This window comes from Selaginella moellendorffii, unplaced genomic scaffold, assembly GCF_000143415.4.
Source record: "Selaginella moellendorffii unplaced genomic scaffold, v1.0 SELMOscaffold_44, whole genome shotgun sequence".
Taxonomy (NCBI): domain Eukaryota; kingdom Viridiplantae; phylum Streptophyta; class Lycopodiopsida; order Selaginellales; family Selaginellaceae; genus Selaginella; species Selaginella moellendorffii.
This window is the reverse complement of record NW_003314305.1, coordinates 657686-684316: the sequence shown is the minus strand read 5'-3', so window position 1 is coordinate 684316 and position 26631 is coordinate 657686. Positions and strand designations below refer to the sequence as shown.

Below are 26631 nucleotides of genomic sequence, written 5' to 3'. Positions count from 1 at the left end.
GTAAAGTCAAACTGTGCTGACTTAGTAAAATTCACCTCCTCCTTAATTACGTGCAAAATTTCCACTACCTTTATTAGTATATAACTCAAACAAGAGGGCTAGAATCTAGATTTCCAATCATCTATGAGATCACTCCTCTATTCTACTTGGATTGTTCTTGGCTGTGGCTTGGGGATCTTTGGCACTGTGACAGTAAGCACGCCATTCTCCACTTGGGCTTTGATCGCATCCACATTGGCGCTCTCGGGCAGGCGGAATTTCCTCAAGAAGCTCCCATAGCTGCGCTCCACGCGGTGCCACTTATCGCTCTTCTGTGTCTCGTGCTTCTTCCTGTCGCCACTGATCTGGAGAGTGCGCCCATCCTCCACGCTGATCTTCACCTCCTCCTTGCTCAGCCCCGGGAGATCGGCCTTGAAGACGTGCGCTTCGGGCGTCTCAAGCCAATCGACGCGAGTGTTAGCGATGGCGCTTGCATCCCTGGCCATCTGCTTCGACGGCTCGTTGCCACCAGCTAAGATCGATGAGAGCTCCTCAAAGGGATCGAAGATGCTGCTGCCATTCCCGCGATAGAAATGCAAAGCCATGTCTAGAACTTAGAAAAGAGATGAGATCTAATAAACTTTTGATCGATGCTGGGGCCAAGAGATTGCTCCACAGAGCCATGAACATTCGAGAATATTCTAGAATGGTGATATTCCAGAAGATTCTAGAGCATTAGCACAAATCAGTTTATCCCTTTTAAATAAATCTAATAAAATAAAAGATTTGCCACAATGGTGACACTGTTCTTTCATTATTATTGGAAACATTCAAAGAAAATAACAGAAGAAAAAGTAACACTTGCTTTTATTCCCTTCCATCCCATTAACTTTACTTTGAACTGATCTAAATTAATACAAATGAAAATCACAATGAAAAAAAGAGAGAGCTATCACCGCATATTCTTGCAACTAGGTGTTGAAGAGCCCTAAAAAAGTTTGATCTTTGTTTGGCATTTCAAATGGGCAGAGCGATTGATCGCGGCAATCACGACGCGGCGGAGATCTTCATCAGCTCCTCGGCCACACTCCTCATCGCCGGCCTGTTCTCCCGATTAAACTCGAGGCATCGGATCGCTAGGTTTGCTACCTCTTGTATGCTCGAAATCTTGGCTCTCTCGTCTCCCAGCTCCAGGCCCTTGTCGATAATATCCTCGATCCGGCTGCTCTGGATGTAAGCGAGCGAGAATGCGGTGAGATTCTTGTCCGAGGAGTTCCGCGAGAAATCCACAGGCTTTTGCCCCGTGATGAGCTCCAGCAACACCACTCCAAAGCTGTAGACGTCGCTCTTGTCGGTAAGCTGATAGTTTTGCTGGTACTGTGGATCGATGTAGCCTGGAGTTCCATGCACGGTGGTGGAGACGTGCGTGGCTTCCAGGCTCACTAACTTCGATATCCCGAAGTCCGCTACCTTGGCAGTGAACTTCTCGTCCAGGAGGATGTTGGTGGACTTGACGTCGCGGTGGTAGATCGGCTGTGCCGCGGAGGAATGGAGATAGGAGATGGCCTCGGCGGTCTCGATGGCGATTTGCAAGCGTCTCTCCCAACTGAGGATCGAAGATCTCCTGTGCTGTAAGTGCTCGAAGAGAGTTCCATTCGGGACGAACTCGAAGACTAAGAGTGGGACTTCGGTTTCCAGGCAGCAGCCGAGGAGCTTGACGAGGTTGCGGTGGTTTACCTGCGAGAGGATGGTGACTTCGTTGAGGAACTGCTGGATCCGGGGGCCTGTGGTGCTGTTGGCTTTCTTGATCGCCACTGGAGTGTCGTCGTCCAGGACTCCTTGGAAGACTGTGCCAAAGCTGCCGGTTCCCAGCATGAGCTCGGCCTTGAAGTTCTGCGTTGCTCTCGAGAGCTCGTCGAAGGAGAAGAAGGTGGCGTTCTGCTTGAACTCGAGCTGGAGGTGAGCGAGGCTTCCGAGCTTTGGAAACAAGCCCTTCTTGCGGCCTAACTTTTTCGTTCTTACGATGCAGACGCAGATAGAGCCGGCTAGTATCGCAGCAGCTACGACCAGAAGAACAGGTCCACTCGTGATGTGCTGAAAGACGTCGGTTTTCCTGCAGCCACTGGTAGCGTTTCCTTTGTATCCTTGTCTACACTTGCATGTAAACGAGTTTAGGTCGTTGACGCAGATTGCTCCCTCCGAGCAGGGAGAGCTCGCACAGTGATCCACTACAGCTATACAAAACAACTTAAGAATCTTGTGCTGGTGAGGGATAAGAAAGGTATTCTAGATTTTTTTGCTTACCTGAGCAGCCCGTTCCATTCGAGAAGCCATTTCCTGATCCTGTGTTACAAATGCAGTTGAAAAACCCAGGTTGATGGGGTGCATCCAAGCACGTAGCATTCAGAGAGCACAGATGCGCAGAAGTGGAGCAGTTACCTGGCATGGCCCAAAGCAACTCAATCCCGTAAGTTACTACTTGGTAGCTCGGTGGAAAGATCACGCTAGAGTAGCCGCAGTCGCTAGTACCGTTGTTAGCACTGCTCTTGATGATAACGCTGCGTTTTCCAGACGGAATAGTCAGGATGCAGCACTCGAGTTCTTCACAGAAAGGATTCCGGATATTCGGCTCGCGACCGGGTTGGCAGCCCGTTTCACAGTGCTGTGTACTCTCCGCATCTGCTGTGTAAGAACCCTCTACAGAACAACCTCTTGCGAAGAACTCATTGTTTGCTGACAGAGTGTATGGAGCAGTGGAGCCGACATCAAAGAACGCCTCAGCTCCGGTGCACGAGTTGCTCTTGAGCCTGGAAGTTTCGACGATCAAAGTCGTTGCTGTCGCCTCGAGGATCTCGAACTGGCCAGCGACGGTCTGGAGGAGAGGCTTGCCTGCGCTGCTGCAGTTGAGCTCAAACTCCGGAGGCCCGCATCCGCGATCGAAGCCAAACGGATAGTCGGCAGTGAAGCTCCCGCACTTCCTGGAACACAAATCCTGCGCAGCAGCGTGAAAGAGAAAGAGGTACACCGCTGTGAGCGCTGCATCCATGCTCTGAGCTCACAGTGCGTGTTCGTCTCTCCAGATCTTTATCGTTTACAAAACAAAACAAGGGTGGTCGGCTTGCTCGATGCTTCGTTCTATTCTATTGTCCCTTGGAGCATCGGCCACGTATAGCGAACAGTGCTCCAATGGCCGTTAGGGCACTTGTCACTCCTGGGCTCGTCCGAGCCGTCGCGCTTTCTAGCGGGAGGGGGCATCTCGGCCTCTCCGCTGATCGCCCAAAAAGAAGAAGAAGCTGTTCTTCGTCGTGTGTGAGAATTATTGCTATGGCGTCTCCGAAAAAGGTACTGTTTCTTGTGTGTGTGTGTGTGTTCTTTGCATTATCTATGTTCGCTTTGTCTCAGGTGCTTGTGCCGGTTGCGGATGGGACGGAGGAAATGGAGGCCGTGATTGTCATCGACGTTCTCCGGCGAGCTGGAGCTCATGTCACTGTGGCCTCTGTCGGACAGGAACCCAAAGTTACGGCGTCGAGAGGCGTGAAGCTGGTTGCGGACGCGATCGTATCGGAATGCGGGGACGAAAAGTACGATCTTGTTGTTCTTCCTGTACGTTGAACGTTGTTTTCGTTGCTCCTCGTTCCCAAAAGCTGATTTTTTTTTGGTTGGTTTCAGGGTGGGATGCCTGGAGCTGAACACTTGCGTGATTCTAAAGCTCTCGAGGACATAACTCGAGGTCAAGCTCAGGAACAACGAGCTTATGCTGCCATCTGTGCGGCGCCGGCTGTGGCGCTCGAATCGTGGGGCCTTCTCAATGGCTTGAAGGTAACGAGTCTATCTAGCGAGAGCTTTTACCAGTTTTACGAGTTTTTCTAACGTTTCTCTGCTCAGGCAACATGCTACCCAAGTTTCGTGAGCAAGCTCTCGGATCCATCCTCGGCAGAGTCCAGAGTTGTGAAAGATGGGCTCGTTGTCACAAGCCGAGGTCCAGGTACTGCAATGGAGTTTGCTCTCACTTTAGTTGAACAGCTATATGGCAAGGAAAAAACACAGGAAGTTTCAAAGGGATTGGTGGGTGGAGGCTGTCTCGCACGTTTTTTTTCTGAGCTTCCAAAGTTTTGTTTTGGTCAGATTTTGCTCGAGGGAAAGCCGACGAAATTAGAGTTCAATCAAACAGCTTGGGCAGCTAAAGTACCGTCAAAGCCTCAGGTACTTTTCTCGTGATCCTCATCGACGGTTTCTTTGATCCGTTCTTCAGGTTCTTGTGCCGATAGCAAACGGCTCTGAAGAGATGGAAGCCGTGATAATCATCGACGTTCTAAGACGTGCTGGCATGGGCGTTGTGGTGGCCTCGGTGGAGGAGACGTTACAGATTGTTGCATCGAGAAAAGTGAAGATCGAGGCGGATAATCTCATCGGCGAAGTTTCATCCGCTCACTTTGACGCGATCTTCTTGCCAGTAAGCATCTTTGGTTTGCCTGACCGTATGAGAAAACTTTGATTCTCTTCTCCAGGGTGGAATGCCTGGGGCAGAGCACTTGAGGGACAGCAAAGAGCTCCAATCCATACTCGCGAGACAGGCCAAAGACAGCCGAGTTTACGGAGCCATCTGTGCCTCTCCAGCAGTCGTTTTGGAAGCAAACAAGATACTCGCTGTGAGTTTCTCGCAAAACTCTTGACTTTGCTTTTGTGTTGTTCCTTGAGCTGGTTTCCTGGCAGGGAAAGAAAGCCACGGCGTTTCCAGCGTTCCAGAGCAAGCTCTCGGACCAGAGCGCGGTGGAAGCGAGAGTGGTGATCGATGGATTGGTTGCGACGAGCCAGGGGCCGGGCACGGCCATGGAGTTTGCGCTCGCCATAGTGGATAAATTCTCCGGCAAAGACAGCGCTGTCAAGACCGCCGAGGCAATGCTTTTTAGTTACTAGAAGAACAAAGGTGGTGATAACTAGAAAAGAATAATTATAACTATTATATATAATTACAAAGAAAAGTTTAATTAATATAAATTTATGTATTGCACTAAGCATATATTTTATTCCCTTATAATTCTTTCCCACATTTATAACTATAATGATTAATACTAAGCACTCAAATTTTAATTAATGAAGCACAAAACAGAAAATACTCCCAGACTATATTATTCAAAATATACTTTATTCCCTTATAATTCTTATAGCTATACTACAACCTTAGATTGCGAGATTTATTAAAGTCAAGCATGGGCAGCTCCGCTGGGTCACATACTACTTCCAAAAATCACATGAATCAACCGGCTGGCATGACAAACAACAAAAAGAAGACGAAACCTCGTGAAACAAGAACGATGGCCGCCAAGAATTATCTCGTGTTGCTGGTGCTGCTTCTCACGGATCTCGTTCGATCCAGCGATTCTTTTGAGCGTCACCGGCTGCTGGAGAATGGGCTGGGAAGAACACCGCCAATGGGGTCTCTCTTCTTTCTCTCGAGTTCCTGGTTTTTTCTTGCTGCTGAGGTAGAGTTTTGCCAGATGGAATAGCTGGAATTACTTCCACTGTGGAATCAACGAGGAGATCATTCGAGCAACCGGTAGCAAAGAACTTTACCTCGTAGGATTGATAGTATCAGTTTGATCGATCTTCTTCTTCTTTTTTTCTATACAGCTGATGCGATTGTGTCTACTGGCCTCAGAGATGTTGGCTACGAGTATGTAAACATTGGTAAGGTCCTGCAAAGAGCCACGAACGAGTTAACAAAATTGATATCTAGATGATTGCTGGGCGGAGCTTTCACGAGACAATGAGGTAAAAATCTCTACAGCTAAAACTCTCGCTAGTAACTTTGCTTCTCAATGCAGGGAAACCTTCAAGCACGGAACTCCACATTCCCGTCAGGAATCAAAGCCTTGGCTGACTACGTGCATTCTAAGAACCTCAAGTTTGGGATTTACTCGGACGCTGGGTAAGACTTTGGAAAGTAAAAAACGAGCTTACCAGATTATATCAACTTGATTCTTTAGATACTTGACGTGCCAGGAACAGCCAGGATCTTTGAATCACGAAGATCAAGACGCCAAAACTTTTGCTGCATGGGTACGTAGATCCTGCGTGACAAAACGTTGCGTTAGTTTTGTGCTGCGCAGGGAGTGGATTACTTGAAGTATGACAATTGTCACACCGATGGAAGCTCACCGAGAATCCGGTAATAAAAAATCGCTCGGCTAGAATGAATCCTTACGTTTCTTTGATGGACAGATACCCCATAATGCGCGACGCTCTTAGTGCGGCAGGCCGGCCGATTTTCTTCTCAATGTGTGAATGGTAAGAAACTGCGAAGAGAAAAAAAAAATGTAAGCGAGAGACGGCTGAGTTCTTCCATTTTTTTTGTTGACAGGGGTCAGGAAGATCCAGCAACATGGGCATCGAGCGTCGGAAATAGCTGGAGAACAACCGGGGATATACAGAACAAATGGGAATCGTAAGGCCAAAAGAAGGATTTTACACTCAAAAGAACGATCACTCCGCCAAACAAACAATGCAGGATGATTTCTATCGCGGACAAGAACAATGCGTGGGCCGAGCACGCCGCTCCGGGCGGATGGAATGGTACACGATAATCCATGAATGCCTTGATTTCTTACCTCGATTGGAGCGCCTAATCCTCGATCGACCAGATCCGGACATGCTGGAGATCGGCAATGGCGGCATGAGCTTCCAGGAATCGCGCACGCACTTCAGCTTGTGGGCGCTCATGAAAGTAAGGGCAAATGGAAAAAAGAGAGGGAAAGGAAGAATCTGACCTAAACGAACAGGCACCGTTGATTATTGGTTGCGACGTACGGAACATTGCGGCCCAGGACCTGGCCATTCTCATGAACAAAGAGGTGATCCAAATCAACCAAGGTGAGGCCCAAATCCCTCTCTCTTGCCCGTACATTTTCTCTCTATGTCTTTGTATAGATGCGCTAGGGGTTCAAGGAAGAAAGGTGGCGGGAGATGGAGAACAAGAGGTAAATTTGAGTGGATGTGATTGAGGAGAAGAAAATGCACAAGTTTTGATCCAGGTGTGGGGAGGCCCGCTCTCAAACGGGAGATTTGCGCTCTTGATGCTCAATCGAGGCAGTGATCCAGCTGATATCACAGCCGAATTTGCTGCGCTTGGCATTCCTAGTAACGTTTCAGTGATGATCCGCGATGTTTGGAAGGTACGTAACATCGATTTTTATATTAACTTTGGAGGATTTCTAATAGTGGTGTGAATTTCTTAGCGTCAAGAGCTTCCAGGCACGGGCACGTATAATTCCAGTATTACATCCAGAGTTGAATCGCACGATGTAGCCATGTACATACTTACTCCTGTGTAGTCACTAACTATATTTTCACGAAGATTATTTGGAACAATTATTAAATTTTAACCATGCCGTGCATGGCAACCTTTTAGTAACATATAAACTGTCAAGAGATTTCAAAGCTAAGAAAGAATTATTTCATTCTTGGAAGTTGGCATGACGTTCATTCGGTCCCTTTCTCCACCAAAGACTAGATGTGGACTGAAAGAATAGAATTTAGCCAGTGCTTTCCAGCGGGTGTTTCATTTGTTCTCATCCTTCTTCCAGGAATCCTTTCCTCTCTTGCGTTTGGCTTGCTTTCGTGCTTCTCTTCGAAAGTGCAATGCTTATAAGATTTCCAGCTCTGCTAAGTTTGCTCCTCCAATTTGGATTCTCGTTTGGATTGACCCCATTCCCAGACGCGGCATTTACGAAGGCTATAAACTACACTCAGGAGAAAGCTGGAGATGCTGTAGGCATCACTCTTCTTCAAGACGCCAGGCAATCTGGAGCAGGTCTCTCTCTTGCGCTTTTCCTTTCTCGATCAAACAAAGTTCCATGAATTCTCTTGCAGTTTGCTTGGATGGGAGCGCCCCAGCATATCATTTGAGGCCTGGTTTTGGCTCTGGAGCGAAGAACTGGCATATACGTTTGGAAGTGAGTCAATCTTGTGTATTTAATACTGTATAGTTGAAATTGGAGGAATGTGAATGACAGGGTGGAGGCTGGTGTGAAAGCTCATCCGCTTGTGCCACTCGAGCCAAGACAAGTCATGGAAGCTCGAAACTCATGTCCAATCAAATATTATTTAATGGTATTCTTAGCAACAAGTATTCTGCCAATCCAGGTATGTTAGTGATATTAATTTATGAATCACCTAATTATTATTATGTTGTTTGCTGTAAAAGATTTCTACAACTGGAACCATGTATATGTGCGTTATTGTGATGGAGGATCTTTCAGTGCAGATGTTGCTGTTCCAGTAAGGCACTGGTCTGGACAAGTTAAGATAATTATTTTTCTTAAGCTGGTGTTCATATACTTTTTTAGTTTCTCTTCAGGCTCTATATTTTCGAGGACTCAGAATTTTTAGAGCTGTTGTGAAGCACCTGCAAACCAAGGGACTGAGCACTGCTAAACAGGTTGCTAATTGATAATTTAGCTGATTTCTATGTTGGTTAATAGGCACTTTTAAGTGGGTGTTCTGCTGGAGGACTTGGAGTTGTTCATCGTTGTAACGAGTTCAAATATCTTCTACCTAATGCCAACGTTAAATGTTTGAGTGATGCTGGTTACTTTGTGAATGGGTAATTTCCTCTTTAAATTTGTATTTTAACTCACCCACCTGAGTTGTCAGCCAAAGCATCAGAGGAAACTTTGCCATGTACAACTATTACAAAGGAGTGGTGAATTTACAGGTTTTTCAGGAATTTCTTAATAATCTTGTTTTATTTTCTTAATATGCCATAAAACAGAAATTGCAAAACACTCTGGCTAGAGCTTGTACCTCGGCAAAAGATCCAGTGCAGGTTTTAATTTATAATTTTTTTCTTAATCTGAGTGTTAGTATTTTCCTTCCTAGTGTTTCTTTCCACAACAAGCACAGGGCTACATAAGACAGCCCACGTTTTTTGTTAATGCAGCATATGATAATTGGCAGGTAATTCTCCTTTTAATTTCAAACTTATTATTCAACAAATTTCTACAGCTTGAAAATGTAAAAGAGATTTCCTGGAGGCAATACAGCCCTTGCATGAAATCTTCTTTTTGTTTCCATGCAAAAACTTTGCAAGGTAGGAAGCTCTATAATTATTTCATGAACTCATTTTTATTACAACATATCTTGAACTTTCAAGCATTCCGACAAAATCTGCTGAATGGTCTCTTCTATGCTCAATCTAGAGCAGGCTGGGGAACCTTTATCGATTCTTGCTTTAGCCATTGTCAACTTGAGGTAGACATCAAATGGACAAGACCAAGAATACATGGAAAGGTTTATAAATTTTTTTCCAGATAAAATCTAAATTATGTGATTAATATTTTTTTCTTTGCTCTACAGTCATTAGCAAAAGCTGTAGGAGATTGGTATTTTGGAAGATCTCAGTCAACTCACTATATAGATTGTGGATTTCCAACTTGCAATCCTACTTGCGTTAAATACCCTCTAATGTCAACGTCCACATAGATTTTGAGTGTGGAACATTTATTGTAATCTCCCACATAGTTTTCGAGTGGAATTTTTTGGCTAAAGTCACAATACAAATTGCTTAGTGATGGAACATTCATTAGTGTAAGTTTTGGAGGGAAAAGAACATTTGAATAAATCCCGGAAGTTCCACGTGGGCTCCACGCCAGCAAGCACCTTGATCAACCTTGAGCAAGCAAGTTTGATCATTCCTGCTTGCTTTTACCGTCCCCCTCCTCTTCTTCATCTTTCTTTGCAGCCTGCTCCCGAAGAGCCTCAATCACTTTCTCTAGAGCCCCTCTCGAGTTCCTCCTGTTCTGGATCAACACCTCCGCGATATCAGCAGGAGTGATCTCAACCTTGGCGATCAGCTCCGCGATCTCTCCAAACTCCTTCTCAAACTCGCCCTTCTGCGAGATCTCAAGGTGAGTCCACGCCAGCACCTTGAACGCCTCAAATCCACAGTAGCCCATCAAAATGTGAAGGTCCATCCTGCCCGACCGCAGCAGTGCGGGATCCAGATCTTCCTTGTGATTTGTCGTAAAGATGATGATCCTCTCGCTCCCGCTACAAGACCACAGCCCATCGATGAAATTCAGTAGCCCTGAAAGTGTGACCCTGCTGCTCTCTTCATCTTTCTTCTTGGCTTGTTTCCCTGGCAACGCTCCATCTTTCTCCTTGGACTCTTCACTGGTTTCTTCCTCTGGGGCTGGCTTTCCCCTTTTCTTGAGCTCCAGCGAGCAGTCAATGTCCTCGATCACGATGATCGCCTTGTTGGAAATCCCCATGAGCAGCTTCCTCAAGTCGGCATTGCTCTTCACCTCCGTTAGCTCCATGTCATAGACATCGTACTGCGTGTAGTTTGCTATGGCAGCGATGAGTGACGACTTCCCAGTCCCCGGAGGCCCGTATAAGAGATACCCCCGCTTCCAAGCCCTCCCAACTCTCTCAAAGAAATCCTTACCAGCCATGAAGGAATCCAGGTCCTGGACGATCTTGTTCTTGAGCTCGGGATCCAGCGCCAGGCTCGAGAACGTCGAGGCATGCTTGAAAGGCACCGATCTCCACGGCTTGTTCCTGTAGTCGTCCGATTTTCCTATGTTGGTGTAGAGCTGCCGGTCTTGGTTCTGGTGCTTCAAGCTCTCTCCGAGCTTGATCACTTCCCTCATGTACTCGGGCAAGAGTGTATACTTGTGCCTCCTGTGAACTTGGACAACGTACTCTCGGCGTGTTCCTCCACTGCGATCAAAATAGCTGAAGCCTCTGCCGTTGGAGGGCTCGGTGACGTTGAAGACCCAGGAGAATGTGACGCCTTTGAACTTGTCCTCCACTCGCTCGCCCCTGGCGAGGTTGCAATTCGGCTTGCTGGCGTTCTTCACTCGCGTGAACTGGATCCTGTTTGCCGAGCTCTTGGTGTTGGTGTCGGTGAGGTGAGCAACGTAGAGGTCGACCAGGTCGTAGATCTCGTTGGTGTTGTTGCGGACGTACTCTGGGATTGAGAGCTCTGTCTCCCACCATAGCCAAGTTACAAACCTCTTGAGCTTGAGCTCCAGAAGGAACCAGACGTGGCGCGGAACTATCTGGTTGAGGATCATGATGAAGCCCATGAGCGAACCGAGATGGGAGAAATACCCACCTGCCATTGCCATCTTGCTCGTTTGCTGCTGCTGTTGCGAGAATGGGAGAACACTGACCTTGCTGCGTCACTCTTATTGTCGTGTAGATGAAGCCACAACGAAGCCAGCTCCCGCGTATTTTCTTGTAGAGAAATCTTCGTCAATCTCGTGAGTCATGCTCACGATGCGGCAGTCAGCGATAACTTTAACAATGGAATAAACTTCTACATGTCACCTGTCCTTTCCAAGATGCTGAGGTTGCACACTAAATGAACAGCCTGAGTGATGGTCGCAGGGAAGTTCCCGAGCTCGTTCCAAAGTGAAAAGATTCCAGGGGAAAAAAAAAGTGTTTTGGTCTGCTTGACTTTCATTGTTTAGTTCTTGTTATATGAGAAGAGGTCGCAAGCTTAAGCTTGGTCGCTCAAGCCTCTCAAGCTCTTTTCAACTACAAGCGAGAGGAGTTCATCGATATTCAGGTATGTTAGCAAACACATCAGTAGATGCGCAACAGCGTTCTCAATAGAAAGTCAATAGAAAGTTAAGAAAAAACCCCCAATCTTCTAGTGCGTGGTGAATCGTCCAAGACTTCCCGAGTTAGTGCGAAGATGATGGTTTCGAGCTGTTCCATCGTCAGATTGCAGAGAATAATCACAATCTACAACTGGCGGTTGTTGTTGCGATTTCTGTATAGTGTTTTTCTCTCTTGGAATCAAATTGGTGATCAAAATGCTCGCACTAAACATGTTGAGGACACTAGTCGTGCTCCATGCCGGCTTAGATGAGCTTGCACCACAACATACTGTCTATATGTTGTTTTTAGTTCAAATTCAAAGTGCCGTTGCAACAACTAGGTTGAAGCTGATGAACCAAGTACGTAGATTCTGGTTCGGACTGCTGTGTCCGGCCCGGTGCTTTCCCGGAGAGGGCTGCTTCCCGTGGTCGTCCTAGGCTCTCCTCGGCCGGGGATGCTGATTTAAGCAAGATTTCCAAGATTGATCACGAGCTCGAACTGGCTGCAGTGGCACTTGAGGTACAATGTCTGTTCTTTCTCAAATTATTCTTTGAGTAAATATGCTCTCAAACATCAGGATGGCTTCTTGAATGATGAATAAAGCATATGGTGAATATATGATATAGTGTAGAAAAGTAGTAAAAAGTCCCAAGCCACCTGGGAGAGAATTTTGCAAAAGGTGCAAAATCCTAGCATCACAAACTGTCCAGTGGGAAAAGGTCATCCCATCAGAATTGATCACCCTGTCCCTTGTACTTGCACATGATTGGTTGCTACACAGTGTTGCTCATTGAGTTTGGGAAGATCCCATGCCCGAGCTTAAAGCTGGACTTAGCTTAGCTATTCAACTGGGGTGGTAACTACTACTCTTCATGCACCTCTAAGAGCTGGAGGAGCCATTGTGTGACTTGCCCAAGGAAAGTGTAACCATGATTTGAAATGAGGATTGTAGGGACTCTGAAATGGTATATAATGTATTTGTAAATGAAATGTGCCATGAAAATCTAGTCAGCATGCTGAAAGATGGTCTAGTATTTATAAGTTAAAGGACTTGTAGAAGATTTGCAAAGAATTGAGGAATCTCATCAACATAAAAGCAACTTGGGTAGGGTATAAGCTTTCTTTTGAGTTGAACCAACAGACTTCACAATGTAATACAAAATAAGCATTACATTTAGAAATGATGGAGAAGCAAATGCATGTTAGCATTTTGTGGCTAATGTGTATAAATCAATGCAATTATAGTAATTATATAGTAAGGTGTTGTTATTCGTTGTTGTTTTTTTTTGTTACTACTTATCTCAAAATGTAGGCCAGGCATTTAAATACCAGGAGCTAGCAGAAGAAATGGACCTTGTCAAGCAGCTGGATGGCAAGAAGCAGGCGTTCAAAGAGGTTCCAGGAGGCCTTGGCTCTCCTTCGGCTGGCCTCAAAGCCATTCATGGCAATTGACTTTTCTGGAGAAGACAACTATTCTGACGATCCGGAGGTTTGGAGACCGACTGCTAGAGACGTTCAAGAACAATATGGAAGCCGGAGCCCGACCAAGGCAGGGCAAATGGTGGCATGAAAGTTCATGCAAGAGGGAGACAATCGATCTTCTTCGTGGGTTCGGAAGGGTGGAGTGGAGACAACAGCAAGCTGCTGGCTCTTGGGCAGTCAGCAGCTCGTGGATGTTTCGATCGCCCAAGAGCCAGCAGCTCGTGGATGCTTCGATGGTGATCCTCCCATCCTTACGGGAGAGCTGCGCCAACACCGAGGTGGCTCTGGAGATCAAGAACTTCTTTCTCGGTGTGGACGACAACGATGTAATCATCAACACCAAGGTTCTAGGATACCGCATCAAACTCCATATTAATCCACAGCTTGGCGAGATGAAAAACTCTGCCATTACTATCTATGACTACAACGGCAGCCGTGTTAATGCCAATTCTAGCACTCTCACCAAGAACATCGAAGGTGAGATTGGAGCTCGATTTAATTCATGGGCAGTATCGTTCACATTCAAGAAGAAGTGGGGGCAGTCACGCCAAGAGCCAATAGGGTACGAGTCGATCCATGTTGAACCTTCAGGGAACATTGCAAAGGTCGAGTGGAAATTACTTCACTGGAATCACAACGGCATGAAGTATAATCCATCCAAACCATACTCCGGGTCAATTTCCCTCAAGGTTGATTCTTTTCAAATTCGTTTTCTTTCTAGCCGCCTTTTCGAGGAGGACGAACAAAAATCAGCGTGGAAGACTTTCCTGTTATTGTGTGGCATCTGCCTGCGAGCATGGCGTCCAAGTTTCAGCTCGGGTTTAACATTCGTCTGGAGGCCGACATGCATCTCCTATGGTACCCGAAAAGCAACGGGATGCACCGAAGAGCCAAGAAGTACATCAGCAAGAGAGTCGAATTTTCTCGTGAGTTTGTGGTCACCAAGGGTGAGTAGTAGTCTGGACACTGTCATATACTTGTGATATCGAATTTTTATAAAAGAACGCAGACCTTTCTTTTTCCCTTTGTCTTTGGATTCGCATTTAGGGCTTTTGGCAAACTCAAATATTTGGCGCGAAAAGTTTTGGTCCCTGGCTAGATCCTAGGGCCATGGCAGAGGGAGGCGCGGTCCAGTCGCTTCCTCCGCACAGGCGCGCGCAGGTCTTGCTCCAGGACATGGCGGGCCTTACAGTGCGCCTTCTCGAGCTAGCCGGTAAGCAAGCGTCTTGCTTCTCTTTCCTCTCCAGATCGAGACTTGGTCGATGCAGGCAGCAAATCGTGGCAAGGCAGCCATCTCAAGAGCCTCTTCCCCCCTTTCCTGGCCGGAGCTCCCGTGCCCGCCGAGGGCCTGGTCGCCAATAGCACCAAAGACGTCCTGGCGCTCCTCGACTCGCATCAATCGCTTCTATCGGACGCGGTATCCGAGATTGCCGAGCTCCAGAGCCTGGAGCAGGAGAAGCAGCGCATCGCGGAGGCGGTGGCGGCCAAGGACGCGGTGATCCGGGAGTTTGCCAAGCGCGTCAGGGACGCGGAGCAGGTCCTGGAGCTCACGCTGGAGGAATTCGAGGAGTACAGGCGGCCATCCAAGGAGAGGAAGACAATGGACGCCGAGGTGGACGTGTCCGAGCTCGTCTCCTACGCTCATAGGATCAGCTACACGACGTTTGCTCCTCCGGATTATCTTCTCGGTCAGCCCGGAGTGCTGGCTCCGGCTCCTCAGGAGCAGCAAATGCGAGCTTCGCAGCTCTACCACTTCAGCGACATGGATCTCGGCGTCTTGAAAGCTCCGGCAACCGCACCGCCACCAGCGCCATCGCTGCCGTCGCCAACGGTGGAAAAATCACCACCGAAAGAAGCAGCAGCAGGAAAGCTCACGCCCTCTACTTCCACTCCGGTTACTCTTCCCGGACTGCCTCCCGGAATCAAGCTCCCACCGATGCCTCCCGGATGGAAGCCCGGAGATCCGGTTCCACTGCCGGAAGTGGCACCGCCAGCTCCAGGTCCAGCGGCACCGGCTCCAGGAGTAATCCAGGTGCCGTTCGTGCAGCTGGATCTAAATCCGGAGCTCGAGGACGACTACGCCTCGGACTACAGCAACGAGGAGCAAAGTTCCGAGGAAGAGTGAGGAACCAAGTAAGTTGGCATTCTTTCTAAGTTCCTTGAGACTTACTTCGTGGCAAGCAGGATGAAAAAACTCGATTTTGCAAGTTAAATCTTCAAGTTCCCTTGAAGGGGAACAAATGCCCGATTCAAGTCCAACAGTCTTTTCCACTTACACCAGGTCTTGTGTAGCCGACTTCTTGTAGACGGACAGGTTCGCAATTTACCTAGAATCCAACTTTGGATTGAGTGAGAGAGCATACAGGCCGCATTCGGGAGTAAGGTGTTGATACCACTGGCTTGATCTTACTTGCTACTCGGACTGGGAGTCGTAATCTTAGGAACGTTTAAGCCTTTCTTCTCACTCAACTTTCACGCATTCCAGGTAATGTTGGTTCTTTCGTTTCTTAGAGAGTTCTTACTGTGTGTTTTCCGATACAGAGATCGTCCGAGAAGGCCTGCCTCAACGACGTTACTGGTGTTGGCACTTGGAGGCAAATCGCCTATGCTGTGACGCTGGTGTTGGTCGTTTTGACGCTCTTGCCGTTGTGGGATGGCTTGGCCACCCAGCTTGGCATTGGCATTGAAACCCGGACTCGCTCGATCTATTTATGTGAAAGCTTCCAGGAGAAACGATGAGCTGCTTGAACAGCTCGTGCCCCTGGAAGATCTTCCCGGCCTTGCACAGCGCCTCCACCAAGATCTCGTAAGAGTTCACGTCGGGGGCTCTCGATCATCTCCTGGAACAAGTCCCAGCCGTCCCTCGCGGCACAAGCTCTCCAAAAGAATATTGTAAGTGGAGACGCTTGGGAGGAGCTCCTGCTGCTGCGAGGATTTCATCTCCTCGTACAACCTCCACCATCTTCATCTTGCACAGCATCTCGATCGCGCACGAGAGATCCACGGACGTTTAGCCAGCCGCTCGCATCTCCTTCACCAGCTCCAGCGCCTCGCCAGCGTTTTTCCTCCGGCAGAGCTCCCTATCGTCTTGAGTAGCCGGACGCCATCTTCCACCACAATCGTCTTGACGAGCTGGTTCAAGATCCGCCGATGGCAGCGGCAAGTCCACGAACTCGTCGACGAGCTCCAGAGCCTGCGCTACTTCTCCCCGTTTCGTGAAAGAGTCCAGCATCACCGACGCGATGGCTTGCACCCTTTCTCCATCCTCCGGAAGAGCCGATAAGCGTCGCCGTATCGACCAGCCTTGTCCAGGCAATCGACGAGCGAGCTGAAGCACACCACGTCCGGCTGGAGCTTCTTCTCCAGCATCTCTGCCAGCAGCTTCTCGCCATCGTAGATCTTCCCAGACATTGCAGCACGCGTTGATGAGGATACTATAGACGACGTTGTCCGGAGAGCAAGACTCTCCTTCTTCACCACCATCGTCCCAGCCTTGCACATCCTCATATTGCTGCGGCCAAGCGCATCTTCGATCGAATGCCCGAGGAGCGCAACCTTGTCTCCTGGAACTCGATGCTTGCCGCTTGCACATACAATGACGGCTCGATCTCTTTGCGGAAGAGGCTGATTTCGCGGAAAACTTTTTTGTTCCTTATAAATTTTACTGGACTCACTCTCTTGTCATAGTTTGGCGTGGAATTTGCTGCCGAACATGTGTTACCACAACAGCTCAAACTTCAGAAATTCATGAAGTACATGCAGTTTGTGAAGGAATTCCCCAATCATTTCATTGCTATTTGAGGGACCGCAGTTGATAACAAGCTTCTTTTTCAGCAGGGAAATTGAAAGGAAGCGAGGACTCAAGGATGGCGAGGCAGCCAAAGATGGGATGGGATCAGTATGACAACCAAGGGAAACATCTGGGCCACGGACTACTGGCGCTTGGGAGTTTCCAAAACGCAGACGATTTCTTCGGTCACTCTTCCGCAACAACACCAGCAGCAGCAGCAGCAGCGATCAACAACAAGAAGAATCACAACAACCGCATTGCAACGAAGCTGGACGATTTCTTCTTGTCGCCAGGCCAGTCTCAACCGCCACTCAACAGCAGCATCGTCAGGGATGAGGGGCCGAGGAAGGAGTTCTCATTCTCTCTGCGGCACTGGTGCTAACTCGAGAGCCTCGTTGAAGCAGCAGCAACAGGATTTGTTGCAATAGCAGGTCGCTTCTTTGAAACTAAAAAGTTTGACCCGTTTGAGATCAACGGTGTGGATTTGCCATGTGCTAGATTCCACTATGCCCTAAAAGTTTATTCCTTCCTCTTTTGCATAACTATAATGGGTCAACCATAACCAGATCCATCTCTTTTTCACGTATGGTTTGCACACCTTAGATGGGTGCCTCACACAGAGCGTAAAATCCAAAGCATGATCTCTTGCAAAAGCTGGGTCAATGTTTCATACGAGATAACTTTCCCTTTGCGATGTCCACCTTGAGTTAAAGCATGAACTTCCGTTAGCTCCACGATCCAGATGCTCGTCTCGTTGCTCGTGACATTCTTTTGCTTGTCTTGGCGGAAGCTGGAAGTGGGTGATAGCAAAGGAGCCACTCACTTCAGCAGATTTTCCTTTCACAGTCTCGGTCGCGACTGTTCACCTTACTCTGACCTTGTAACCCAACAGCTCATGGATGGAAAGGGAGTGGCGAAAAAAGAGTTGGAAGGCCTTCAAGGCAAGCTGAGCACGACAACTACTCAGCTGGCCAACAAGACGAATGACTTCAACAGTCTGCATCTCGAGAGCTTGGATTAGTGGCTGACAGTATGAACCAGAAGCAGGAGAGTTAAGGCTTTCAGTCACCATGTTAAAAGGATAAGTGAGCATAACAAGATGATTAAGCTGGAGAATGAGATTATCAAACAGGAGAATGAGAAGATCAAGCAAGAAAATGAAAAGATAAAACAAGAGAATGATCAACTCACAAGATTCACGTCCTAAGTGAGCAATGTCAACGAGAATGAGAAGCAGGAGATGGAAATCTGAGTAGCTTAAGATTTGGTGCTACTGTTTCTAAAACTAGGTGTTATTTTTTCTTTTGGTATTTAAGCAATTTGTTTTTCTCACAGCCTTATTCTTTGTTCTACAGAAACGATTACGGTGACTTCTTTCTCTTGTAGAAGACCTGAGGCCCAAGAACGGGATCTTCCAAATGAGGAACCTTGATCACTCCGTACACCATCTTCCTGGCTATGGGACGTGAAAAGCAATATTAAGAATCACAACCAAGATCGACCACTATGATCTGCAGCTTCCTCATCATGGTGAATGAATCCTCCTCCAAGTGTAAAAACCTTGAGAATGAATGGAGAGACTCATAGTGACTAGTTTGCTCTGTGTACGAAAGTAAACGTGCATGACTCACTTGTTTGACTGACTTAGTCGTAGTCAAAGACACTGCTCTGGTTAGTCAAACACCAGAGTCTAGTCCAAGACCCTGCTTCAGTCAAACTTTCAGTGTAACAAAGTCTAATCCAAGGAAACAAAATCTTTAAGAAAATTCCTGTTATTTCTTCGTTTTGTTTCTCTGATCAAGTCGTCAGGCACAAATCCACTATCGATCATCTCCCTCAGAGCTTCTTCTGCATCATCTTCATATTCTTCTTCGCTTTTCTCTTCTTGAGACTGGTGCCTACAAAGCCTGTTGACGATTGTAGCACATGTCGCTGCTGGAAATGAATCCCAGAGAGATGAGCTGCTTGAACAGCTCGTGTCCCTTGAAGATCTTCCTGGCCTTGCACAGCGCCTCCACCTAAGAGTTCACGTTGGGGAAAAAACCGTCGTTTCTCCTGGAAGCTTTCACATAAATAGATAGCAAGTCCGGTTCTTGGGTGGCCAAGCCATCCCACAACGGCAACAGCGTTAAAATGACCAACACTAGCACTACAGCATAAACGATTTTCCTCCAAGTGCCATCACCAGCAATGTTGTTGAGGCAGGCCTTCTTGGATGATCTCTGTATCGGAAAACCCACAGTAAGAACTCTCTAAGAAATGAACGAACTGACATACCTGGACAATGATAATGTACAAACCCCACCAACTGAAAGTTGAGTGAGAAGAAAGACTTAAATGTCCACTCCTAGCCCCAATAGATTACCACTCCCAGTCCATGTAGCACGTAAGTGATCAAGCTAGTGATATTCAACACCTTACTCCTGAATGCGGCCTGTATGCTCTCTCACTCAATCAAAAGTTGGATTCTTGAGGAAACTACCAAACCTAGAGAGCTCTTCCTCCGTCTACAAGAAGTTGGCTACATGAGACCTAGTGTAAGTGGAAAAGACTGTTCTTACCCCTGGAGTTGAATCATTTATTCCCCCTTCAAGGTTTGGATTTAACTTGCAAAATTGAGTTTTTTCATCTTGCTGGTTTCATCTTGCATGTGCGACGAACCAATGCGATGCACAATGATGTGGCTGTTAAACCTAGTGTGGGCAAGGAATGTGCATGGTTATGCTAGTGCATAGCCTTGCAGTTGCCCAACCTTGCTTTGCTTGTGGATGCACTCCTGGAGAATGTGTCATGAGGAGCATTATCGAAGGTCATGAGGCTTACCACTGAATTAAAAACATAATCACTAAGATGGATAATGTTTACTGGGGTGACAGCATAGGAGATTAGCACACCACCATCAATCTCTAAAACATTTGAGGCCAATGCAAGCTCAAATAAATAGAAGTTATACAAGAGGCTCAATACAAGAAAGCAATGATAAATAATTTCTGTTTTCTTCTTCCATGATTGGTATCTAATGAAAATGCTCTTGTGATTGCTTACACAATATACTCTACACTACATCTATCATTTGGCTGGAAGAAAATGGCTAGTCAAAGAAGGAATGGAGAGTGAACAAAAATTTGTCCACCTCCAATATATCAATGTTGAATTCAAGAGGATTAATATTTAAACTCTTATGAGAGAGTGCATGGAATTGATTAGTCTAGATAGAAATCTCCTTAATGCCGTCTAGAGATATAAACCCCAAATCAAGCATCCAAAGAAGTTTTTTTTGCAATTGAGACACCCTTGAGCCTCAAGTTTCAGAGTGCAAATGATGGCCATAGGTAAGCTATCTCAATGAGACTGGCCATGTATGAATGTTAGACCCAAAAATCCTTGGCTCATGAGCATTTGTAGTTGTCATCTAAAATGTCTTAATCACATCACCCCAAAAGCACTTAAGATGGCAAAAATTATTCCTGAAATCTATAATGCTTAGGATTGCATTGCCAATATAATCCTAGAGATTTACATTTGAAATTGGCCAAGCAATGAAGCTATTGTTAAACAGCACATAAATTACCGAGTTTAAATGGCATTACAAAATTGCCAAAGTACCCTGTCCATAGATGTGATGACCACCCCTGAGACACAATGGCAATTGGAATGGGTGTATAAACATTTATATATTAGTGAGGCTGATAAAGTAGTTAATACACCCACATTCTTCTACAAAGCGTTAGCTTACAAAGAAGCATTTGTGCGGATGAACAACGAACACTTCTCGCTTGTAGTTTTGGACAATAATGTCCCTAAAACACCTAAGATAGTTGTAAAACAACTACTTAACAACCCACTCTTACAAGATTTCCCACCTCAATAACTAGATCTCCTATACCTTATAGGAATCTATAAAGTGTATAAAAATAAGATGCACTAGTTAACAAACATGGATGGATGTGTTTTCTCGAAAATCACAATATGCTTAACAGCTATTTTGAAAGGGATACATGAGGCACTACAAAACATAGTTGATGATTTCTATGTATAGCTAAAGTTCTTTAGAGGAAAAACAAGCACATGCTAAATACTTAGATTACACAAGAGTTTATAATAAATTCCCCTGATAGAATCACAACGATCTATACTAAAAATATAACCAAATGCTATGAAACAATTCCCCTTGAGGGGACTAAAGCTTTATGATGCTTATAACACATTTTGTCAACCTAGCTTTCACACACCAAAATCACCTCCAAAAAGTTTTTTTTTTTAATCCAAAAAAAGAATGACAAATTTGAGGCCGAATGGAAACCTTTGCACTACTCATCGGTAAAAGCTACTAGAATGGAACTAGCAAAAGTCATCAAACTAAACAACTTCATCATCCGACACACATATATTTGCTTGGGGAATAGAGTATGGAGACAGGTTCGAGGAATCCCTATGGGTTTCTTATGCTCACCTTTATGGTGTAACCTATACCCAAGTATAACTTTTTTACTCGACTTGCATAATTAGGCTAGTATGATTTACTTTGCTTTTTTGAATATACGTTCAGATATATGGATGATCTTGTATCGATGAACAATCCTATGATCCTTTACTTCTTTGACCCTGATCAAATCAAGTCAGAAGGAAATCCATTCTAGATATATCTACTACAATTCTTTGCCATGCAAAATGAGATGGACAATCCATTTATTGGCACTAATGGCTTGCTCATTAATTTGTCAACTCATTTCCTAAGCCTTCAGATCTAGATCATATAGGTTGATAGTACTTTTCTAACAACAAAGTATGATAGGTGTAGATCACTTCCATTCCGGATCTTGATATACATCCATTGAGATTCTAATTTACTCTATTGTAAATGCATCTAAAATAATCTTGGGATAAGTTTTTGCACTCTTCTATATGATTAATATTACTGGTGGTGTTGTCCTTGAGATTGATAATCTTGTTAAGTGCTTTGTGGCAAATGGATTCCATCAATTTGCACTAAGATGACTAATCCTTTGTAGTCTGCACTAGATTATTTTGAATGGCCCATTGACACTAGTATAAACAGTGCTTGACATTTTCTTTGACTTTTGGAGAGAACTGGCCAATCACCCACCACATGTTGATGATTTGGCAAACTTAGGTTGAGAGTAGGAGATTCTGTCCTCTACTCAATGCATTTCACTCCTTGGGTATTTTATTGAAACATAATAAATTCAATTTCTATGCCTTTTTGGATAGAGAACAACAAAAGAAAAATTTCTTCAAACTTACCATGAATTCCTTGGTTGTGCTTAGAACAAATAGCATAAGCAAACTATTGATTAGATTTATGTTCTATTTGACAACTGGAAAATACAATACAAATTTCATCTTCCCACAATGGGATAGACTCTACTATTTGATAACAAAGGATTTGTTTTAAAGAAAACTCTTGTTTACAAAAAACTTTGTTATCCCATCAACATGATAATGGCATGTCTGCAATCTTTTTCTCGTACACAAAGATCTCTCACAAGTGGTCTAGTTTCTTTGTGGCTAGGAGCAATAGGAAGTACTACACAGCCAGGACAGGAGCCACAAATCATCAGTGTTTGTGTACTCCATCATCTTAGGTAGCTAGAAATCTTGAAAAGGCCACACATCAGTCCATATCCAATTCAGCGGGAAAGTGGGAGGAAATTGTGTGGCATTCTGTATTAGTATCCAAGTATCACACTCTAGCACGGCTATCCCTCATAAGTATTTTTGGTTAAGCAGATTGACTAGGCCATTTCCAGAACATTCATCTGGGGTATAGGATCATCCATCACGTAACCTGGTACCTATCATGACCAAAACGATATCTCCAAACATTTCCTATGTCACCTCCTACGGTTTGGGTGTCTAGGGATACTTGTATCATGGAAGACGAGGATTAGTAATGCAAGCTCAAGTAGCTCTATCTCTCATTTTTGTAAAGGTACACAACTAGGATTCAAGAATGAAATGAGACTTGCACAACTAATGCTCACGAGCCAATGTACTCAAGTACATGTCCAAGCTGCACATCAGAAGTGACATCCAAGGACAAAATCTAGAGAACATGCTCAACTTGATTACTTTCCGCTGCCTCATGAATCTCACCGTCCAGTCGCATGAAAGCCCCTTGTGTTGCAATGTTAAGTTCCGGCGTTCTGGCCGTAAAGAGTTCCTACAGGCCGAGGGTGAGGAGAAACACAGAAAATGAATCATTTGTACCTTTTTTTGTGCAGCCAAGAAAGAGGTAGTGAGATTCCTCACAACCTTAGTAGTGGGTGTGAGTTCATTTTGAGCTAGACCCAAACAAACACTTTGTTGGCATTGCTCATTCTTGTGATGCACAATGAAGTGGCTGTTGATCCTGGTATGGGTGAGGAATGCAAGTGGTTGTGCTAGTGCATAGCCCTATAGCTGCCCAATCTTGCTTTGCTTGTGGACGTGCTCATGGAGAATGTAGTGGCAATGGATACAAGCAAGAAACTCTAATGTTAGGGTTTTCCTTGTTGCTTCATACCTTTCGGTGTGAGAAAATCTAGCACTCATGGCCATGAAGGCGAATAGTTATATCTTGTAATTAGGTTTGCCTAGCTGTACACATTTGAATGGATGGAAGTTCCCTTTTGCCACAACACGAGTTCTTGATGCAACTTCACACCGCCTTCCAAAACCATATAAGTTCTGGACACTTACGAATCGATGTCCCCTCTGGAGGCATCTAACTAGATTCAGATGGCGGCTTTACTAAGAACAGATGCAATATAGTGGTCAAAACAAACACTAGAAGTGTCCTACCAAGATGCAACTTTGGGGAACTATGCTTATAAACTGGCTATCCCATTCCAAAAGACTGCGGATGAAGTTTTCAAGCAGACTACTTTCCATGGATGATGTGATGGGGATGCATTTTTGAATATTAAAACTTAGAACCTATCACAAGGGGACCAATGTACATGGAATCAGCTTCGACCGTACTACTGTTGTGATTGCTAGGGATGTGAAGGTCCCTACTCACTACTAATCCACAGGTAATCCTCCAGATAGCTGCTTTCCTGCAAATTCAATAATGGATGCAAGCAACTGCTATTGAGGTGGCAAAAAAGCCAGCCAACCTAAATCTAGAGTTCATCCCGCATGGCCAGACTAAGGTGAACATATGTAAGTTCATCCCTGTCCAGTAGTACAAATCTTCAATGTCCTCACGATGCAATGGTAGTGAAAGTAATGGTGCTTTTTCACCTACATCATCCTCAAAGCACACGCCAGCAAGGTCACGAGGTTTACCATTGAATCGGAAACTTGATTGTTAGGATGGACAAACATCTTTTAGGTTGACATCATAGGAGACTGGGACACCACCATCAATCTCTAAACGTCTGAGGCCAATGCAAGCTTGAGTAAACAAAAGTTACACAAGAGGCTTAGTGCAAGAAAGCAGCAATAAATAATTTCTATTTTCTTCTTCCATGATTGGTATCTAATGAAAATGCTCTCATGATTGCTTATATAGTGTACTCTACACTACATCCCATCATTTGACCAGAAGAAAATGGCTGGTCAAAAAAGGAATAAAGAGCGAATGAAAATTTGTCCACCTCTGATATATCAGTACTAGATTCAAGAGGATCAATATCTGAACTCTTATGGGAGAGTGTATGGAATTGATTAGTCTGGACATAGATTTCCTTGATCCCATCACATTTGGCTAGATATATAAACCCTAGATCAAGCATGACTTTTATAAACCCAAAGAGGTTTTTTGCAATTAGAACACCCTTGAACCTCAAGTTTGCGAATGCAAACGATGGCCATGGGTAAACTACTTTGATGAGACTAGCCATGTATGAATGCTAAACCCAAAAATCTTTGGCTCACAAGCACTCATAGCTGTCATCTAGAAGTCTTAATCACATCACCCCAAAACCACTCAAGATGGCAAAAATTATTCCTGAAATCTGTGATGCTTAGGATTGTATTGCCAGTATAATCCCAGAGGTTTATATCCGAAACTAACCAAGCAATGAAGCCACAATTAAATAGCATATAAATCACTAGGTTCGAATGGGATTACAGCATTGCAAAAGTACCCCGTCCATGGATGTGATGACCACCCCCGAGGTGCAATAGCAACTAGAATGGGTGCATAAACATTAATATATTAGTGGGGCTGATAAAACAGCCAACACACATTCTTTTGCAAAGTGTTAGCCTGCGGGGAGGCACTTGCACTAATGAACAACGAAGCCTTCTCGCTTGTGGTTTCGGACAATATTGTTCCTAAAACACCCAAGATAGTTGTAAAACAACTACTTGGCAACTCACTCTTATAGGATTTCCCGCCTCAATGACCAAATGTCGCAAATGTGACTTCGGGTATCGAAAGATATTTGTTGGCCAGTCCTTATGGACACTCTTTCCTTACTACCATGACGGCAAAAGGTCGGTACAGTTGGTTCCCTTTATTGTTCCCACTTGAGCTAATTGAGAAACTGGTCAATAACCATGTACTTAAATCGGATAAACATAAGGTAGGAACCTTATGTGTTTCTTGCTAAGCATACTCGGCCTAATTTGAGAAACTCCTGTCATTGGCTTGCACTTGCTAGTATCAAGAACCCCCACATATTGAGACTAGTCCCTCAATATCACTAAATGATAGTTTACCGTGTCTGCCAAACACCCTCGCTATCATGCCTTTAGTGTTAGTCTTATTTCGGTTCCAAATGCTAATTATGGAAAGTGTCTAGATTTGCTTATTTAGCATATCTACGGAATGTAGAGATTGGCTTGAACACAATGGTGTTCGTCCCGTGTCCAAATTCGCAATCTAGCTGTAAGCGACTAAATTTTCCATTCTACTTTAGTCACTTAACCACACCTCTGACCACTTGGAGGAGTCTCATTCACAACCTCCATAAGTCCAATCCAGGACTTGGGACTTGCTAGCCCCGAGAATGGCATCCATGCCACTCAACATTTGCACTTGGTCCAAGTGCTCCACGTGTCCGATCCCATGACCGACACTCAAAGGTACCACCGACATAGCAGCCCGTTACGCTAAGGCCATGCCCAATCACCTTTGCCACACTGGTAGTCCAATACCACTTGCATCACCGTCTTGGCTCTCCAAGACTAGGCAAACCATCTGTGAATGGTCATCTCAGATCCACTCCTTAGCATCCTTAGGATGCCCACCGACAAGGGGAATAGCCTTCCCCAATATCCCTCTGTCAGTCCCCACTAAGTCCCTTTCTGCCCCTGGCCGTGTTTGCCAACACTGCCACTGGAGTGAGACCCACAGGCCCGACCACTAAGTCCCACGGTCCTCTGGGACTTCCTCACCACACGACTGTGTCCTTGGTCACTACCCCAGAGGACTGCTCCTCTTCCTTTCCACAGTCTGGGCCTTTGGGATAACATTTCGGAACACCGTGGCCTTATGCGTGCCACCTGGGTACTCTCCTCGCCTTCTGCCCTTGGGTGCTCTAGCCATGGGCTTAGAGCGGGTTCCGTTGAGCCACACCAGGTATCCAAGTAGGTAGTGCCACCCACACTTGGATTGGGAGCATCGGCCAGTCGATCTCCCGGGGGAACTAGAGCCGGCTCTTGAACACTTCACCAAGCTACCCCGCTTGTCGGTCCGTATTCACTCTAGTCTTGGACTTCCCAGGGGTCAGCTCATCCCCCAACCCGGGGGATGGCCTTCCGGGACCAAAAGGGTCCTTCCGGGGCCAAAAAAGCCCTTCCGGGGTCCCCGGGGGTCC

At 45.7% G+C, this 26631-nt stretch overlaps 7 protein-coding genes across 9 annotated transcripts; 4 read left to right on the top strand and 3 right to left on the bottom strand.

Moving 5' to 3' along the window:
* Window positions 1-71: 71 nt before the first annotated feature.
* LOC112349965 (18.0 kDa class I heat shock protein-like) lies at window positions 72-722 on the bottom strand. The gene has a single exon (XM_024685284.1). The coding sequence runs from the start codon at window positions 582-584 to the stop codon at window positions 138-140; it is 447 nt and encodes a 148-aa protein (XP_024541052.1). The 5' UTR covers window positions 585-722; the 3' UTR covers window positions 72-137.
* A 249-nt stretch (window positions 723-971) lies between these two features.
* Window positions 972-3053, bottom strand: LOC9647898 (wall-associated receptor kinase 3). Its single transcript, XM_002980198.2, has 2 exons — window positions 2284-3053; window positions 972-2213 (listed from the first exon to the last, which is right to left on the bottom strand). The coding sequence occupies exons 1-2, from the start codon at window positions 3023-3025 to the stop codon at window positions 1027-1029; spliced, it is 1929 nt and encodes a 642-aa protein (XP_002980244.2). The 5' UTR covers window positions 3026-3053; the 3' UTR covers window positions 972-1026.
* Window positions 2868-4997, top strand: LOC9647897 (protein DJ-1 homolog A). Of its 2 annotated transcripts, XM_002980360.2 has the most exons (8): window positions 2868-3321; window positions 3382-3582; window positions 3649-3798; window positions 3865-4044; window positions 4105-4182; window positions 4232-4432; window positions 4488-4628; window positions 4693-4997. In XM_002980360.2, exons 1-8 carry the CDS (start codon window positions 3166-3168, stop codon window positions 4894-4896), a joined length of 1311 nt encoding a protein of 436 aa, XP_002980406.2. In that variant the 5' UTR covers window positions 2868-3165; the 3' UTR covers window positions 4897-4997. The 2 variants fall into 2 exon arrangements, with proteins under 2 accessions (XP_002980406.2, XP_024541051.1); XM_024685283.1 differs by having other exon boundaries at window positions 3108-3321; window positions 3865-4182.
* Window positions 4998-5146: 149 nt separating this feature from the next.
* Window positions 5147-7376, top strand: LOC9647896 (alpha-galactosidase). Its single transcript, XM_024685285.1, has 15 exons — window positions 5147-5416; window positions 5478-5536; window positions 5611-5667; window positions 5717-5751; window positions 5805-5908; window positions 5967-6039; window positions 6090-6148; window positions 6202-6267; window positions 6341-6424; window positions 6488-6552; window positions 6621-6703; window positions 6759-6849; window positions 6907-6956; window positions 7011-7151; window positions 7215-7376. Exons 1-15 carry the CDS (start codon window positions 5190-5192, stop codon window positions 7308-7310), a joined length of 1290 nt encoding a protein of 429 aa, XP_024541053.1. The 5' UTR covers window positions 5147-5189; the 3' UTR covers window positions 7311-7376.
* Window positions 7377-7536: 160 nt separating this feature from the next.
* Window positions 7537-9548, top strand: LOC9647527 (pectin acetylesterase 7). Its single transcript, XM_024685407.1, has 12 exons — window positions 7537-7789; window positions 7849-7931; window positions 7992-8121; window positions 8183-8277; window positions 8336-8416; window positions 8460-8581; window positions 8632-8692; window positions 8750-8803; window positions 8857-8934; window positions 8983-9067; window positions 9131-9267; window positions 9334-9548. Exons 1-12 carry the CDS (start codon window positions 7618-7620, stop codon window positions 9457-9459), a joined length of 1224 nt encoding a protein of 407 aa, XP_024541175.1. The 5' UTR covers window positions 7537-7617; the 3' UTR covers window positions 9460-9548.
* Window positions 9549-9596: 48 nt separating this feature from the next.
* LOC112350001 (AAA-ATPase At4g30250-like) lies at window positions 9597-11239 on the bottom strand. The gene is made up of 2 exons (XM_024685406.1): window positions 11096-11239; window positions 9597-11039 (listed from the first exon to the last, which is right to left on the bottom strand). Exon 2 carries the CDS (start codon window positions 10626-10628, stop codon window positions 9666-9668), a length of 963 nt encoding a protein of 320 aa, XP_024541174.1. The 5' UTR covers window positions 10629-11039; window positions 11096-11239; the 3' UTR covers window positions 9597-9665.
* Window positions 11240-14176: 2937 nt separating this feature from the next.
* Window positions 14177-15302, top strand: LOC112349984 (mediator of RNA polymerase II transcription subunit 4-like). 2 transcript variants are annotated; one of them, XM_024685353.1, is made up of 3 exons: window positions 14177-14281; window positions 14337-15201; window positions 15253-15302. In XM_024685353.1, exons 1-2 carry the CDS (start codon window positions 14179-14181, stop codon window positions 15191-15193), a joined length of 960 nt encoding a protein of 319 aa, XP_024541121.1. In that variant the 5' UTR covers window positions 14177-14178; the 3' UTR covers window positions 15194-15201; window positions 15253-15302. The 2 variants fall into 2 exon arrangements, with proteins under 2 accessions (XP_024541121.1, XP_024541120.1); XM_024685352.1 differs by lacking the exon at window positions 15253-15302 and having other exon boundaries at window positions 14337-15216.
* Window positions 15303-26631: the final 11329 nt, after the last annotated feature.